At 38.6% G+C, this 18,474-nt stretch overlaps 1 protein-coding gene across 1 annotated transcript; it reads right to left on the reverse strand.

Moving 5' to 3' along the window:
• Positions 1 to 2,702: 2,702 nt before the first annotated feature.
• LOC136226759 (uncharacterized) lies at positions 2,703 to 5,487 on the reverse strand. Its single transcript, XM_066015411.1, has 5 exons — positions 5,325 to 5,487; positions 4,823 to 4,877; positions 3,715 to 4,237; positions 3,414 to 3,639; positions 2,703 to 3,331 (listed from the first exon to the last, which is right to left on the reverse strand). Exons 1-5 carry the CDS (start codon positions 5,431 to 5,433, stop codon positions 2,877 to 2,879), a joined length of 1,368 nt encoding a protein of 455 aa, XP_065871483.1. The 5' UTR covers positions 5,434 to 5,487; the 3' UTR covers positions 2,703 to 2,876.
• Between the last annotated feature and the right edge of the window lie 12,987 nt (positions 5,488 to 18,474).

Consider the following 18,474-nt stretch of genomic DNA (forward strand, 5'->3'; position numbering starts at 1 on the left):
ATAATTATTTGAGATAAAATGTAATCTAGATACCAAAATGTGAACTAGGAAAAAGTTCAGGTACCATTGATGTAATTTACTCAGATAATTATTGATAGCTCTTTCGAAATAAAAATCAATTAACTTCTACCGGATACCGACAAAAACAATTACAAATAATAATAACAACAAACATTAGATATGAATAGTTGAACCAAATATACTCTTAACATACCCTTTTTTATTAGGGAAATTTATAAAAATGGGTCAAATGGGAGGCACATTTATATATTTAACCCATTTACTCAACCTACTATCTAGACTATTTTTGTGTGACTTTCCCATAATACCCTTAGGCTTTGATTGGATGGAGGGTTTTGAAGGGTAATTAAAGGGAGGGTAGGGAAGGGTAGGGAAAGGGAAGGAGGGGGGGAGAGGGTATTACCCTTACCTTTGTTTGGGAGAGAGGTAGGGGTTTATAAAATTTTAAACCCTTACCTTGTTTGGAATGAAGGGTTTATAAAGGGATGGATTATTATAAAATGACTAAAATATCCCTTTTAATTTTATATATACTTGTATCTTATTTTATTAAATTTTGACTTATTAAGGAACACATTTCACACAATTTATTTTAACAATTTGATATTAGTATGTAGATAAAATTTATATAATCATATTTTGAAATAAGTAATGGATAAAAAATTACAAATGATAAATAATTAATAACAAAAATAGCTAAATAATATAGCTAATGTCTATAATATAGCTAAATAATCGATTGATTACACGTCTAATAAAACTTGATCCAAAATGACGTGATCCACTTCAACAAAATATCCAAATTGACTTGATACATAATAAGAACCTGCAACCAATGTCTGTAATACGTCTAACAATTAATGTCTGTAATATAGCTAAATAATCGATTGATTACACATCTAATATAACTTGATCCAAAATGACGTGATCCACATCAACAAAACGTCCAAATTGACTTGATAAGAACCTGCAACAAAATAAAATAGAATTAGTTAAAAATTTTGGATTACTGAAATAGAAAAAATAAATATTTGCAACCAACCTTTTTCAAGGTTTAGTAATCCACAACAATAACATGTTCTTTCGATGCTCCGCATGCATAGTATCCAAGGTTTCAAACTTCTCTGGATTTTCAAGAAGATAATTGCATGCAATATAATAGTGATCTTTCTCCATTCCAATATCCTCTACATATTTCCACATGTTGAAATCCTTGTTTAGTGGCCTAGGTTTAAAAATATACACCAAATCCTTACTTGCTTCAGATATAGCAGTAGCTACTTTATCCATCGAATTAGTCATAGCAGATATTTCATCAACTTCAGTTCTTTTCCTTTTTTTGGCCCTAGATGAAGTTGGATTATCAAATACATCTTCATCTCTCACTCCTTTATTAGGAGTAACGTGTTCGTCAAACACATTTTCATGTGAACCTACATTTACACTATCACCCATCTGATCCATAGTATTATCTAGTGACATCTCATTCTGAGAAATCATGAAGTCAATGTCATCAATGGTAGTTGTTGAATTTGCATCTCTCACCCTTTTTCGCCTAATATCTGCTGCACATTCAGCATTCTCCCTAGAAGCTCTATCTTGTCCATAAAGACTAACCAACTTCAAATAATTCCTAACACGTTTGTTCTTCCATTCAATAGCATCCGGATGAGCCTACAATGAAAAAGAAAAAAAGTGAAATAAACTCGTAAAAATAAATGTAAAACAGTTTGCTGCAATGAAATTGTAACAAATTCAATCTGTCGGTGCAAATAAATAAATGCACTAGATTGCAACAAGTCAAGCAATGTGATTCTAGTTGAAACACTCATGTCACATAACAACCAGTTCAATACTATATAAATTGATTGAGTCATAGTTTGTAGTCTGTGTTAATTACTAGCAGCACACAAAATTAATTATGGTCCCATCTCCATCTTCATTTTAAATGTATTCCAAAAGATAAATGAAAAATGACTGATTTAAAGATCATGTAGAAGTTTTTTTCCTGCAAGAGAAATTGACAAACCAATTGCAAAGTTTGCTGCCAATTGTAGCAAACTAAATTGGTTTGCTGCAATTGGCAGCAATTGCTGCAATTTCATTGCAGCAAACTGAGTTTGCTGCTACGAAATTGCAGCAATTGCTGCCAATTGCAGCAAACCAATTTAGTTTGCTGCAATTGGCAGCAATTTGCTGCACTTTCCTTGCAGCAAACTGCTGCAAATTGCAGCAAATTGCTGCAATAAAATTGCAGCAAACATTGCTGCCAATTGCAGTAAACCATCATTTAAATTGTGTCGATGCAAATCAAAATGTTATGTAAATTACCTCAATCAACTTTTCTCAAACTTCAGGCTCGGCGTCCCACATTTCTAGAACTGGATCCCACGAAAAGCCGCTCATTCCGCCCTTAAAAACATCATAGCAACGATTGAACGCCTTCTTGATAGTTTTCATTCGGTTTTGAGCTTTATCCTTATCAATAGGCTTATCAGAAAATTTATACTTTAATACTTTCACAATGTCTTCCAATGCACGAGATGTATAAGTTCCACCAATTCTATTTCCTTGTGTTTGTTGGTACACATATTCATCAATTAGAGCATCGTCCATTTCATTCGTCCACTTATTAATACTGCCTTTTGCCATTTTTCCAACTACCAAAAAAGGATAACAAATATCGAATATGTATTGAACAAACAAAATTCAAGACGATTTCAAATTTAATAACACAAATAATATTAAAGATAACTTAAAAGTTAATAACATAAATAATATTCAAGGCAACTTCAAAACTAATAACACATAATATTCAAGAGAACTTCAAAGTTAAAAACACAAAAAATGAACACTCAACGGACATAATCAACCCACATATTAGCCGCTATCGAATCTCTAATTAACTCTCCTTGTCTTGTTTCTTCATTATTTTCTCTTGCATTATCACGCTCATCTTCCAATTTGTTCCGATTGAGAAGTTCTTCATCCACTTGTTCAATTATTGGATCGGTTGGCTCCACACCAATCATATAATTATGCAAAATACAACATGCAAGAATTATTTTATTTTGTGTCTTAACACAATAACTTGGCTCGGTTCCGCTTCCTAATATAGGAAATCGTTTCTTAAGTACTCCAAAACACCGCTCAATTGCATTACGCAAAGATGCATGTCGTAGATTAAACAATTCACGTGCATTTCGCGGTGGATTTCTTGAATACTCTTTCAAGTGATATCGTTCACCTCGATATGGTGTAATAAGTCCACTCCTCAACATGAATCCAGCATCGACAAGATAATATTTTCCTAAACATATAATGAATTATGTTATTGAAGTGTTTATAAACGATAAAAAATCTAACTAAAATGAATTTATTCTTAAAATCACCTTCTGGAATTTTTAGAGGAAATTCTCTTGTTAATGCATGTTTAATTATTCTTGAATCAGAAGTCGTCCCTTCCCACCCAGCTAGTACATAAGTGAATTTCAAATCAAAAGTGCATGCAGCCAATACATTCTGTGTAGGATAGTCTTTCCTTCCACGATATCTAGGAGCTTCTATATTCGAAACTTTCACTCGAACATGTGTTCCATCAATTGCACCAACACAATCCTGACATTGAATTTTATGCTTAATACTAAAACAATGATTCACTACTAAGTAATTTAAGAAAGAGGAATGGATCACCTTAAAGTATGGAAAAAATTTGGTGCAGCTGAGTATCTTAGAAGGAATGTGTAATCCATCAGGTTGTTTGAAAAAAAATTCCTCCAATTCGATTATAGCATTAACGACATTATGAAAATGTCGACTTACTGTCTCAGACGACCGACGGAAGATAACCGCAAGTTCACGTTGAGAAACATTGTGTCCAAGCAACCAAAGCGTTTTTATAACTTGTTCTTCAACGCTTGCTTGTAGAGTTGGTCTTAGACCACCCTCTCTGACTAATATATCGCACAACCCCGTAAACCCGATATAACTTATTCTTATCACATTATGACAGAGGTTGTTTGAAGACAAATGATGTAATATTTCACCTCGTACTCGTTCACATTCAAGCTTAATTTCACACGTTCTATGAACCATATTGTTCCTAAGTAGACGTCTACGTCTCATATACCAACAAGCAGCAACACAAACAACATGAGCTCCCGCTAACTTATATAAATGATGCATTAATATGACAAGTTTAACTTTGTCATCCATCCTATAATAAAAAATAAATCACTATTTCAGCACAAGTACAAAATAATCAAAATATAAACTAACCAATTTGATGTTCATAAAAATGCATAAAGCATAAACCAAATATATTGCAAAATTACTCAGTTACAAGTTAATGCATAAAGTATAAACCAATTTCAGCACAAGTTACAAGTCTACGCTTCAGCACAAATCAAAATATAATGCATAAAGCATAAACCAAAAATGCATAAAGCATAAACCAATTTCAGCACAAGTTACAAGTCTACGCTGATAAGTTTCAAGATTATTCAGCCTTTCATTTTTTAATTACCTTATACTAATGATATATATTGCAAAATTATCATATGAATTGGGAGCTTTAAATAACTACAAGAAAACAAGTAGAACAATTAATTATGTAAACTGGTTACTACCAGTAAAGTGCTTATATAAATAACCAGTTTATACTGGTTTGAAACCAGTAATTACCAGTTTGCGTTAATATATTAACTGATCGTTATATATATATAATTAAACAGAAAGTGATGATAATCTACAATGCCCAAAAAAATAAAAATGAATATTGTAGGAGCAGAAGAAGACATACCCAGCTACAAGCCTAAGATGATCTTGATAACTTTGTTTGTGTCTTCCTGTTGGTGCTGAAAAAGACATAATATTGATGAGAAACAGGAATTTAATTAAGGTTGAGATGCAATTAACAATATACATAAGCTATCGGAGTGATCAAAATGCTTAACTTAGAAATTGGTACTAACAAGATAAGTATATATAGCAGAATGGACTTTGAGAAAATTTGATGATAACAACAGAATAGTTTATCAAGAATCCCCAAATAACTTACTAACAATAACAGCAAAATGTCATTGACTGAATCAAATTAGTTAGTTAATAATCAACCAAAAATCATTCCAAAACTTAATAAAATAGGCATATTGATTTGAGTATAGGCCAGGATAGAGTAATCTAACAAAAAAAAAGCCAATAAACATGGTGATTTTTGCAAATAGATATGTGAATTCAGCAAAGGAATATAACCATATGAAGCAAAACGAGACTGAAGCAGTGATTTGTGAAATAAGACTTACTATCCATCATAGAAGCACAGGTAATGATCTTAATGAATCGAGAAAAACGACGAACCCAAAAGAAGAACGAACCGTCAAAGTTCAAAGCCATAACAACAGATTCATGCATACAGCTCTTTTACCCAGCAAAAATTCATCAATGGGAACACAAGATATCAGAAGGATGAAGAACTTACCTGGAAAAATTGAAGAAGAAACGCGCAGAGAGCTGAGAATAGAAACGCACGAGCAGAGAGAACGATGTAGAAAATAACCTGGCTGAATGGAATTAATTAGATTGTTTGAGGTTATTTTTGTCCAAAAAATATTGTACCCTTCTAAACCCACCGATTTGGTGGGTTGAAAATCCTATCAAAACTCATCCATTTTAAACCCTTCAAATCCCTTCATCAACCCTTCAAAACCCTTACCCTCATATTTTTTAATCACCCAAACAAGGGTTTCTACAAACCCTTCCCTACCGTCCCTTTAATTACCCTTCAAACCCCTCCATCCAATCAAAGCCTTAATATTTACGGAGCGGCTATCTCCCTCCCGTCTGACTTTGCAGATTCTAGCATATGCGAAGCCTACGAAGCTAATGTTTGGTTTAGTTGATGATTTTAATTAGCATATGCGAAGTCTGGTTGTGTTTTTAACGAAATTCGCTAAGTGGTATATAACAAAAAATGCCAAACAACAACGGATTCTAACATTAAAATCATAACATTGTCAAAATTTACAACAAGATTGCCACAATAACAACATTAAAATCATAACATTATCAAAATTTATAATAAGATTGCCACAATAAATTCCTAACAAATCACTTCAAAGTGAACTTAATTAATCTGGACGAAAATTTCTCCCTCTACAGGAAGTCCAGACTTTTTGGGATGAGAAATGAAAGTCCAGAACTTTTGGGATGGACGTGTCCCATAGTGCACACCAAGATTGGCACAATCTCTCCTAACCAATCATTTCAAAGTGAATGTGTCAATCTTGAGGGAAATTTCTCCCTATACAGGAAGGAAAGTCATCTCCTTTGCAGCCCAATACGACGCCTTCTAGAAAGGGATGTTATGTATTCAATCACCTTCAAAAAAAAATTAATCGTGTTAGGCAGGAAAAAGGATGATTTGGCTTCACGAAATGAGGCTTAGCGAAGCATGCGAATGTAAATGTGCAGGGAAGAGGATGATTTTACTTAGCGAACCGATGCTTTCGCGAAGTCTGCGAGGTCTGAAACGTGACAATCTACTTAGCGAATCAATGCTTTCGCGAAGTCTGCGAGTGAAATTATGAACTTTTCTACTCGCAGACTTCGCGAAATAATCGATTCACTAAGCAGATCGTCACGTTTCAAGCTCTTTCTCATCGCAGATCTTCGCGAAATCACCGACTATGCGAACTGATTTCATGGAAAATGCAGAGAAAACAGTAGATACTTATATTTTTTGCGCCTTTCACCCTTAAAAGCAATAATAACAATATGATAAACTGGGAAAAACGATGGAAACAACGTAGAATAACCATTTCTTTGATGGTAACAAGAAGAAAGAAACCAAGTAACGAGCAGGAATAGGAAGATGAAGAACTATAGCTTCGTTTTCTAGCATTAGGAAGATAAAGAATCAAGAGATGAAGAGGGGAAGAAGAGAAATACATTGTGATTTGGAGAAATTGTGCAAATTTCGTGCAATTTAAAGGAAGATAGGAAGATCAAAAGTCTGGGAATCATTAATGGAGGAGCCAACTGTTTCGCGTGAACAATGAGAAGGGGGGAGAGACCGTTCGCGTAAGGGGGAAGTGGAAAGGTTAGGGTATTATGGAAAAGTCACACAAAAACAGTCTAGATATGTAGTAGGTTGAGTAAATGGGTTAAATATATAAATGGGCCTCTCATTTGACCCATTTTTGTAATTTTTGCTATTTATTAATCTTGATAAAGTATCAAAATATCCCAAGCAAAATGGGAAGAACAATTATATACTAGATAAGATATAAAGTACTCATAACATTGGTAATCTAACATCAACTTTACCTCTAATTTCTAAAATGAAGTAATTTTACCTCCAATATTGCCAAATTAAACTAATTTTAGACATCATTACTCAAAATCTTTCAATCATAAATTTTGTTATCTCAACCAAGCCCGTCTTAAAAAATTTAGAGGTCTGTACTAAATCTTTATCAAGCCTTTAGTATTTACTATCATTTTGTATTAAGAAAAAATAAATAAATTGAAATGGTGCTAATTTTGAATGTGCTAACATGTAACTCAATGTAGATGTAAGCTGGATATTTGTTACCTGATCTTGATTACGTGTCCCAATCGCGATGATAAGCCAATGATGTATTGAGCCTGCAAAACAGTATGCAGGTCAGATTCGGCCAAAGTCCGGCAAACCTGCTCCGATGACTAAGTCAGTTTCGGGTTTAGGATTTGAAAGAAAGGGTATGAACAAGTTTGAGATAGTAGTTAACGTACCGAACCTTGCGTTGCGTCTATACCGGTCTATTTATAGTGTTCGATTAGGTTTAAGGTTGTCACCTTCTTAGAAATCCTTATGGAGCTAGGATTCTTAATCCCTTAAGGAGTCTGAATCCTTAGAGGAATCCTTTGTCTTGTAGGATTCTAGAAGATCCCTTGAAGTTCCGAGGTTAGGACCTCGTGCGTTGCGATGGGCTACCATTCGTTGGGCTTGGGCCGCGGTGGCCATATCTAAGCTATTGAAGGGGTCATAGACCGTCTAGGGCATTATTTGGGCCTTTATTACGCTTGGGCTTGGGCCGCGATGAGGATGGTGATGACATCACACGTGTGACATCACTTAGCCTGATATCAGATATCACACACCTCCTAGTATTTTAGACATTCTTTCAGGATTCTTTTGTAAAATAAACCGTTTGCAAAAGGTTTGTTTTGTTATTTTGCTCCAAACCATCATTTTCTCAGAATCATCATGAAGCTCCTTATAATTTTGCTAACGTGTTGGTTGGGGGATGGGTCTAGAATCTCACGCTTGGCGGCTCTTTAATGAGGGCACTTGGTTTAGTGTCAAGGATGATTCATTTGCCTTGAAGTCTTTTGGTTTTCCTTTCCCTCATTTATCTTATTCTTTACAGTCATTGTGCCCTCTTGCCTTTTCCTTCTTGAATGCTTTCTTGCTCTTATCCCGTTGGATTCGAACTCTTCCATGGGGTCAACTATTTTATGCAAGTTTTAGTAAGTTCTCATTCCTTTTCTTCACTTCTTTTGCTTTAAATCATGGCTCGTGCAGGATTGTCTCATGAAAGAGGTGAGAAATCCCGACCCAGCAATAGTAGTGAGACTTGTCACAAAAAAGATGATGAATCCCATAAGCTAAAGGTCGCCTGGGTCTTTACTTGATTTTTTTTGAAAATGGGGCTTATTTAGAAGGGATCCCCACTTATACGCATATCTTAAAAGGTAAAAATGAACACTTCCTTTGAGTTTGTTTTGATTCTTCGATTCCCGTGTGTGTAGGTTCCAACATGAGTACTGTGTGGCTCAAATTTCTAGCTCGCCAATTGGCTGCCAAGAAACATGCTGATGAGGAGGCTGAGGCCATCGCTTGTTTGGCCGAGGTGGAGGCAGCAACTCGTATCGTGGGTAGACCAGTTCCTTAGGATATTCCTTCCTCCCCCTCTTCCACTAGCTCTAATAGCTCCTTAAGGGGCGTTGGAAACATCTATTTTGGTATTTTTATTTAATCTTCATGTTCTGTTCTACACTATTTTTCACATGTCTTTTGATGCTATCTTTATCCTTATTGTAGCCACTCTCTCAGTCGCTAGTGCCCCCGGTCTAAATTCCGAACCTTTGGTAGTCGTCCATATTTCTAATGGTGGTCCCATTGAATCAGGGTCTCCCATTTCATTGGGGAAAAACGAAACGTCCAGTACTTTGGATGGAGATACTGAATATATGGATGCTTTGGAAGAGAAGAAATGTAACTTCATAGAGAGGATTGTCCCACATATGGGCTCTAGAGATAATTATCTTCGGGAGGAAAAATAAACTTAGTGGTTCCATAAAATTGCCACATATCCCTCACCCGAAGATGAAAATTTGCATGCTGGGAGAGGGTCGATGTTGAAGAGGTTGCTACTGAAGTTTTGGCCATTGTGCCTTTTGATCCTATAGAGATAATTCTGCCAGAGTTTGCCAGAAGAAATAGTTTTTTAGTATGCCGAATGAGCTGTTACCTCCTCCGAAGTTGGACAAGAGGATCTTTCGAGGAAGAAATCCTCTCAAAATAGAGCTCAAACTCCTAAAGGTGGGACTCTACCAGATGCAAGTGCACAACTCGGGATCAAGAGAAGTGCTTCAGATGCTTTTTCCCCCTCCGCTAAAAAGGTCAGAGTGGCCATAAGAGGTATAAATACTCCACCTCCCCCTACTGTATCGTTTTCCAATCTCTGTTATCTTGTTGATGTTCCTTCATATGGGGAAGGATCTTCCAAGTTGCTTCATAGAGAGCCTCTATCAGTTCCTATTGAGGCCCCTTTAACTCCAGAAACTATGAACCAGTTCATTCAGTTTAGCTTGTACAACGTAAGGGTTTTTTTAATATACTTATTTATTTTTCGATTTACCGATCCTCCATATTAAGCTGTCTTATCTTTGTTCAGCTCTGGTTGGCTAGGTACCCTTCCGGGCCTCGTTTGGAATATCTCCAAATTGTAGAATCCCTTTGTCAATTAACGTGGATTTCTTTGGAAAGTGATTTGTTTTCCCAGGCTAGTGATGAGGGATGGAGCTGAACAATATTCGATAATCCCAGGTTAGTTGATTTTCCATTTGTGTCGTGTTTTGCACTAATTGCTAAGTCATTTTTTTCATTGTTTTCTCTATTGTGTGTAGGCTATGTCCTTGAGTGCTCAGGTTGGAGAACATCTTAAGGACACTTTTCATCGAGTGGAGCTGTTGGAGGCAAGGCATCAAATTTCCATCAGTCTCCAGGCAAAAATTGATCTGAAGAAAGCTCACGAGCTTTTCACTCTTCGTGAAGGGGAAATTGTGGCCCTTTGGCATATGATTATGCAAAAAGACAAGTGGATTGCTTCTGCCGAAGAGGCGACAATGAGTTGTGGTGCTAATTTGAGTTGTTTTGAATTTGACCTTGTCGTGGTCTAAGTAGCTCGGGCGAAAGAGATGAAGGCTGCCATAACAGCTACTAATGCCCGAATGAGATGGTATGAAGCTCAAAGTGAAAAATTCCAAAAGGAACGTGACAGGGCTGAGTCTTAGGTTGGTGCTCTAGATAGAGCGATTTACGCTGTTCGTCCGAAGTTCATCGGAGCTGACGCACGGTTTTTTGCTCAGCTTACTAGATGGGCTTCATATTCTGTCGCATTATTAGTGGCCGGGAAGGTGAGTGCTGCTATATATTGTTAGGCATGAAATTGACTAAGTTTAGCACAATATTTATACAAGAATTGGGGTGTTTTTCTGTTATATTGCAAGAATGAAGGGCTGATTAATGATTTTTTTGCAGATAAGTAAAGATTAAAGCCAAACATGTTGGAAACAGCTTGTTTCGCAATTGCCAAAGAGGAGTGGAGCCTTTCTATGATCCAGCGGTCAAATGTCGGATAATCTGATGACGGACAGCGACAGAACAGAGGTGGGCGTGGCAGAGGCAGCAGGTGGAAAGGTGTTTCAGTGGCGTTACCTAAAGTAGCATGATGACAAGAAGTTTCGACCCTTGAGTGTTCAAGGGTCAAAAGGATCCATAATCATTTTTGATTGTTTAGTTTTAGTTGGAGTTGACTTATTTCTGTATTTTTGTAAGGATACTTTCGGGTACCAATTTTGGCCCCGGTCTTCCTCCTTTAAATAGAGGTAGCAAAGGGAAAAATGGGGAGATCGGATATTTTTTTCAGAACAGAAAAGTCACTGTTTAGGCGATAGAAGAGAGCTCCAATGGAGTTTCTGAATGTAAAAAGAACGTCTGATTACTCACTGCTTGATATGAGTGAGTAATCCATTTTGAATGGGCACAGCCAGTCCGGGCCGGTGATGTAAGTCTTATAACTTTTGCAATGAATATGTAGTATTTTACCAATGATGTGTTGATGAGGGTTTATATTTCTGTGCTTCGGCATTTATGCATGTGATAGATGAATGCTAGGACACTGCTTGCATCTTCACTGATATCTCTATCAATCTCGCAACCTCGAAGCAGACATGTTAGATGGTTGTGTCAAAGGTTTTCTTAACAGAAATGCAGCTTTGATCTTAATGCAAGAAAGAATGTTCCTTTAGGACGCTAATGGTTCTAGTAAATCTTAGAAACTTAAGAACACACGAAAGTTGACTTAAGTGGGCATTAAAGCTGATACTTTGACTTCATTGGTATTATCACAAATTCGTTGGGTTGTTGTATGACCTTGCACTACCTGTTCGGCAGTGCTTAGCCTATTCTATCTTTTAAACTGTCATCTATTTGTCATATCTTTCATAGAATTAGCACTCTTTTGTCTTAACTGACCAAACTCAAACAATCAACCCTACTAAGAAGATACCTTTACACACACACACACTGTTCAGCAACGATTTTCTAATATAATTTTGGATCTCAATCCCTATGGAGACGATACTTGACTTATCACTTTATTACTTGTATCTAGTACACTTGCTAGAGCCTCATCTGAGGACAACAAGTTTTTGGCGTCGTTGCCGGGGATTGAAAGCAACAAAATTTATCTGAAATTTCTGCGAAACAGGGTGTTTTTAATCTGTTTGCTAAGGCGTGCAGGAAAAAAAAAGAAGTTCTTTACCAGTTTATGCGCAGAGCTGGACCTCTTGTTTTTCCTATCGATCTCGAAATAGAGAGAACATATAGACGAAATAGAGCGGGAGCTCGATGTGCACGATAAAGAGAACGACAAAGAGAGAGAAGAATGGCTGGAAGGGTACCACCCGAACAAACAGTTCAACCAAACCAAGAAGAAGAAGGGGAGAATAACAACCCTCCTGTCATGCGAATCAGAGATTATTCAAGGCCAACCACAGAAGGACATTCATCCTGTATCGTGTTGCCCAATGAAGGGAACAACATGTTCGAGGTGAAGGGGTCCATGATACAGATGATCCAGGCCTCAGTGCAATTCAATGGGTTTCAATCTGAAGATCCAAATGGGCATATTCAAGAATTCATCACGTTGTGCAACACATTCAGATCAAATAGAGGCGTTTCTGACGACGTAATCAGACTGAAGCTGTTTCCTTTTTCCCTAAGGGATAAAGCAAAAAACTGGCTAAGAAATTTACAGCCAGGGACAATCACAAGTTGGGAAGAAATGGCACGAGCTTTTCTGATGAAATATTTCCCACCTCGACAAGCCATAAAACTGAGAAATGAAGTGTCTCGGTTTGTACAAGAAGAGGACGAGTCGCTAGCAGAAGCCTGGGAAAGATACAAAGAGCTGTTGAGAAGGGTACCAAATCATGGTATCCCTATGTGGATGCAAGTGCAGAATTTTTATAATAGTGTAACAAACATCTACAAAATCCAGATTGAATCCATTGCCAATGGTAACCCATAAGATCTTGAGCCACAGGCTTTGTATGACCTTATTGAGAAGGTAGTAAGCACAAGTTACAACTGGCACTCCACCAGAAGTGAAGGAAAAAAAATGGGAAATGAAGATGTCGTGTCAAAATTGACAAGTCAGGTAGAACAGCTTGCTAGACAGCTGGGCAAGATAAATGTGTCTTCAATTCACAACGAACCACCATTCAATGACATTTGTGATTTTTGTGGAGGCCTTCATTTCAGCATCAACTGTCCCGGAGTTAAGCAGGGAAAGGGCGCACATGCAGAATGTGATTACGCAGGGTATAATCAGAGGAATCCACCTAACCCGTATTCCAACACGTATAATCCTGCCACAAGAAACCATCCGAATTTTGGATGGACAGGCCAGTCGAACCAGCAGGAACAACCGAGATATCAACAACAACAAGGAGGACACTACCAAAGGCAACCTCAGTAGCATTATAAACAACCTGTGCCACCAAAGGAAGATGTAGATCCAGATATGAAGACAATGATGATGCAGTTCATGAAACAGACACAAGCATCAATTAAAAATCTGGAAACACAAGTTCACCAGTTAGCTGCATCTACGTCAAAAGGGAAGGGAATAATGCCAAGCAACACAGAGCCAAATCCAAAGGGCGATGTCATGGAAATTACCCTGAGATCTGGTAAGCAAACTCAACACATTATATCGACTGATGAAAATGCTGAATGCACAGGAATGTCCAAAGAAGCTGAAGGGGAGCAGGAACAGGCTGTTCCCAGTGAAGAAGAAACCAGGAAGACAACCTATACCAGTAAGCAGGATCAAGGGGAAAGACAACCTGTACGACCACCACCGTATGTTCCACCTGTGCCATATCCAATGCGGTTGATCAACAAAAAGCTGGAAGAACAAAATTCTAAGGTGTTGGACACTTTAAGGAAGTTGCACATCAACATTCCTTTCATAGAAGCGCTGGCACAGATGCCAACATATGCAAAGTTCCTCAAGGATATCCTGTCGAAAAAAAAGAAGCTGGAAAACATTTCCATGATCCAACTCAACAGAGATTGTTCGTCAATACTCCAAAACAAGCAACAGCTACCGAAAAAGCTAAAAGATCCAGGGAGTTTTCTATTCCTTGTTCAATTGGAAAGCTAAATATTAAAAATGCACTATGTGACCTAGGAGCTAGCATAAACCTGATGCCTTATTCTGTATATGCTAAACTTGGATTAGGAGAACCCCAACCTACTCGTATGTCCATTCAGTTGGCCGATCATTCAGTATGTTATCCTAGGGGAGTAGTGGAAGATGTGCTAGTCAAAGTAGGAAAATTCATATTGCCCGTTGATTTCATTATAATGGACATTGATGAAGACTTGCATGTTCCTATTATCCTTGGTAGACCATTTTTAGCCACGGGTAGAGCATTGATAGACGTAGGAGAGGGACAATTATTCTTGAGGATTAATGGGGAAGAAGTCATTTTCAAAATGAACGAGGCAATGAGACGTGCAAACAATAATGATGACACATGCTGTTTCTTAGATGATTTTCAAAGTCTTTCTACTTTGCAGGAATAGGACACTCTGGAGACTTTATTGGGAGAAGAGGTGAACATATGTGAAGGAACAGGTTGTTCCATTGAATCCAACCTACCGACACCTCCTTTCGATCCTACTGTTCCTACTCATCAAGAACCACCAGAGATACCAACTGTGCCGGTGTCTAAACCAGAATTGAAACTGTTACCTGCACACCTCGAGTATGCTTTCCTGGAACCACCCAGCGGAAGTCCAGTCATAATATCCTCAAAGTTAACTCCTGATAAGAAGGCGCAACTTATGGCGGTTTTGCGAAGAAACAAGGATGCCATCGCATGGAAAATTGATGACATAAAAGGTATCAGCCCAGCAGTCTGTGTCCACAGAATCTTGATGGAAAAGGAACACAAGCCATTTGTCCAGCCGCAACGCAGATTGAATCCCCACATGAAGGAGGTTGTGCGAAAAGAGGTGATCAAGCTTCTTGATGCTGGCATTATTTACCCAATCTCTGATAGTGTGTGGACCAGCCCTGTTCACGTTGTACCAAAGAAGGGAGGAACAACCGTAGTCCTCAATGAGAAAGACGAGTTGGTGCCCACAAGAACAATAACAGGGTGGAGAGTTTGTGTTGATTACAGAAAGCTCAATGAAGCCACAAGGAAGGATCATTTCCCCTTGCCCTTCATTGATCAGATGTTGGAGCGGTTAGCTAGCTATGCCTTCTATTGTTTTCTTGACGGTTATTCAGGATACAACCAGATCGCAATTCATAGTGAGGATCAAGAGAAGACAATGTTCACATGTCCGTATGAGACCTATGCTTACAGATGAATGTTGTTCGGACTGTGCAACACTCCAGTCACTTTCCAAAGATGTATGATATCCATTTTTCATGACATGGTGGAGCGGACCGTAGAAATATTCATGGATGACTTCTCTGTTTATGGAAACTTTTTTGATAGCTGTCTAAACAACCTCGAAGCCGTGCTTGTGCGATGCAAGGAGACCCACTTGGTCTTGAATTGGGAGAAATGCCGCTTCATGGTTACGGGCGGAATTGTTCTCGGGCATAAAATTTCAGAAAAAGGGATGGAAGTGGACAAAGCGAAGGTGGAAGTAATAGAAAAGCTGGCTGTTCCGGCCAATGTAAAAGATGTGCGAAGTTTTCTGGGGCACGCAGGGTTTTACCGCAGGTTTATCAAAGATTTTTCAAAGATTGCGCTACCCTTGTCAGCCTTACTTCATAAGGAAGCGGAATTTTCTTTTGACGCAAGCTGTTTAAAGGCGTTTGAACTCTTAAAAAGCAAGCTGATCAACTCGCCTATACTGGCAGGACCCGACTGGGAACAACCTTTTGAGATGATGTGCGACGCGAGCGATACTTGTGTGGGAGCTGTTCTTGGACAAACGATAGAGAAAAGGTTTAGGCCAATTTACTATGCAAGCGAGACATTAAACGAGGCCCAGCAGAACTACACCACTACAGAGAAGGAGCTTCTTGCAGTTGTGTATGCCTTCGACAAATTTCGACCCTACTTGGTGTTATCCAAAGTAGTTGTGCATACAGACCACGCTGCGTTGCGCTACTTGTTCGCGAAAAAGGATGCTTAGTCTAGGTTAATCCGCTGGCTATTATTGCTTCAAGAGTTTGATCTCGAAATTAAGGATAAAAAGGGAACGGAAAATGTCGCGGCTGATCATTTGTCAAGAATTTCTCACCAAGGCAGCCAGGAACAACCAGAGATTTTGGAAAAATTTCCAGACGAGCATCTATACGCCGCACAGCCTGCGCCATGGTTTGCCGATATTGCTAATTACCTAGCAAGTTCGCTTAAGCCGCACAACCTGTCCACTAATCAGAGGAGGAAGTTTTTTGCTGAAATTAAATATTATTTTTGGGAAGACCCCTATCTTTTCAGGTTGTGCGCTGACCAAATTATTCGAAGGTGTATATCGCAGGAGGAGGGACAGGATGTTCTAAGCCATTATCATGACCGAGAAGCTGGAGGGCACCATAGCGCCAGCAAAACTGCAGCCAAGGTTCTTCAATCAGGTTTTTTCTGGCCAACACTTTTTAAAGATGCCCATCTATTCGTTAGCACTTACAATGAGTGCCAACGAACAGGCAATATCTCGGCTAGAAATGCCATGCCCCTCAACAACATAGTTGTTTGTGAAATTTTTGATATATGGGGCATAGATTTTATGGGTCCATTCCCTACGTCTTTTGGGAATAAATATATCTTAGTGGCTGTAGATTATGTGAGCAAGTGGGTTGAAGCAATGGCTAGTCCCACCAATGACGCCCGTGTGGTTGTAAAGTTCCTGAAAAGGCTGTTTGCCAGATTTGGTGTCCCACGAGCGATCATTAGTGATCAAGGAACCCATTTTTGCAATGCCAAATTTGAGAAGCTGATGGGCAAGCTTGGGGTCTCTCACAGAATTTCCACACCTTACCATCCACAAACAAGTGGACAGGTGGAGATTTCTAATCGTGAAATCAAAAGAATTTTAGAAAAAACTGTTGGCAGTTCTAGGAGAGACTGGGGAAATAAGATTGACGATGCTCTTTGGGCATGTAGGACAGCCTATAAAACACCGATTGGAATGTCTCCATTTAGATGGTTATACGAAAAATCTTGTCACCTGCCGGTTGAAATGGAACACAGGGCTTTTTGGGCATTAACATTCTTAAATTTTGAGACACAGGCTGTTGGAGAACAGAGACGGTTGCAACTATGCGACATGGAAGAATTCAGGCTGTTCTCCTACGAGAATGCTGTCAACTACAAAGAAAAGACCAAACAGTGGCACGATAAAAAGATCCAGGAAAAGGTCTTTCATGAAGGTCAAAACGTCCTTTTGTACAATTCAAGGCTGAGACTTTTTCCAGGAAAGTTAAAGTCACGATGGTCAGGACCATTCACAGTAAACAGGGTGTTCGAGCATGGAGTTGTGGAGGTTTTCAAAAATGGTGATGCTCCTTTCAAAGTGAACGGGCAGCGTCTCAAACCGTATCTTGAGAATGACCACAAGAGGAAGATTGACACTGTTCACTTCCAGGACCCTCCGCACCAATGATCAGAGACGCAGGGTGTTCGCTGCAAACACCAATTGCAGTAGGAAAGTACCCCTCCAACAATTCCTTTTTATTTTGTTATCCCTCATCATGTGTTAAGTCATTTACCAGATAACAATTACATTGTCTCATTTTTGCTTTAACCATGCATTCAAGTCAAATCGATATATTCACAAGGAAAATATAAAACTTCTACCCTTGTCAATAAGAGTGAAGTTTTAAGTTTTGCTTGTGTAATCTTTGAGGGATGTGGAGCTAGGTCGTAAGAGTTTGTGGGGGGGGATAAATTCAAAATAAAAATAATAAACACACAAATCAGAAGGATAAGGGACACGTCAAATCCACTGTCATAGGCTGTAATTTCAGCCTAAACGCCCCCTCGGTAAAAAAACAAAAGTGGATGGTGTGCCGTAATTGAATAATTACGGCACCCTTGCGTCTTTTCGCCTGGAATGGTCATCTCTCCATATAACTTATTCCAGGTGGCAGATTAGGAGACGATCTTTAGGGCGGTAGTTCAAGAGATTTGTCTCCTCTTTTCTACTTAAAGGACGCAGACTGCTGGGTACCCTAATTAGTCTTTACGCAATATTCTCTCTCACCTTTACCAAGAATTCTTTTTCTCATACACGGTTGCGGCGGCACCTATTTAGTTTGATTTACAGATGAGAACTCGTGGTTCGGGAAAGCACGTAAAAGTCGAGGGCTCGACCAAGAAGGAGAGAGCAAAAGGCAAGATGACTGAACCAAGCACGGTCACTTTCGTTCCGGATGAAAAGCTAGTGAAAAAACTCTCACAGTTCAAAGATGCTGAGGTGCAAAAGTACTACGAAGATCTGGCTAAACTTGAATTCGGGCCCATACGAACAGTTTGTTGGGACACCCTGAAAAGGCTCAAGCTTGCTGAACGTGTGTGCAAGCTCATGGAAGCAGGCCATTTCGGATGCTTCTTTAAGATGACGGAGCCGGCATATAAGGAACTGAC

Source organism: Euphorbia lathyris, chromosome 4, assembly GCF_963576675.1.
Source record: "Euphorbia lathyris chromosome 4, ddEupLath1.1, whole genome shotgun sequence".
Lineage (NCBI taxonomy): Eukaryota > Viridiplantae > Streptophyta > Magnoliopsida > Malpighiales > Euphorbiaceae > Euphorbia > Euphorbia lathyris.

Excerpts from the sequence above, each read along its gene's own strand:
- LOC136226759 (XM_066015411.1), bottom strand. The coding sequence starts at position 5,433 with ATGCATGAATCTGTTGTTATGGCTTTGAACTTTGACGGTTCGTTCTTC. Across the intron at positions 3,640-3,714 it reads AATTTTTTCCATACTTTAAG|GATTGTGTTGGTGCAATTGA; the intron begins GTGATCCATTCC and ends ATTCAATGTCAG. Across the intron at positions 3,332-3,413 it reads TCCTCTAAAAATTCCAGAAG|GAAAATATTATCTTGTCGAT; the intron begins GTGATTTTAAGA and ends TTATATGTTTAG.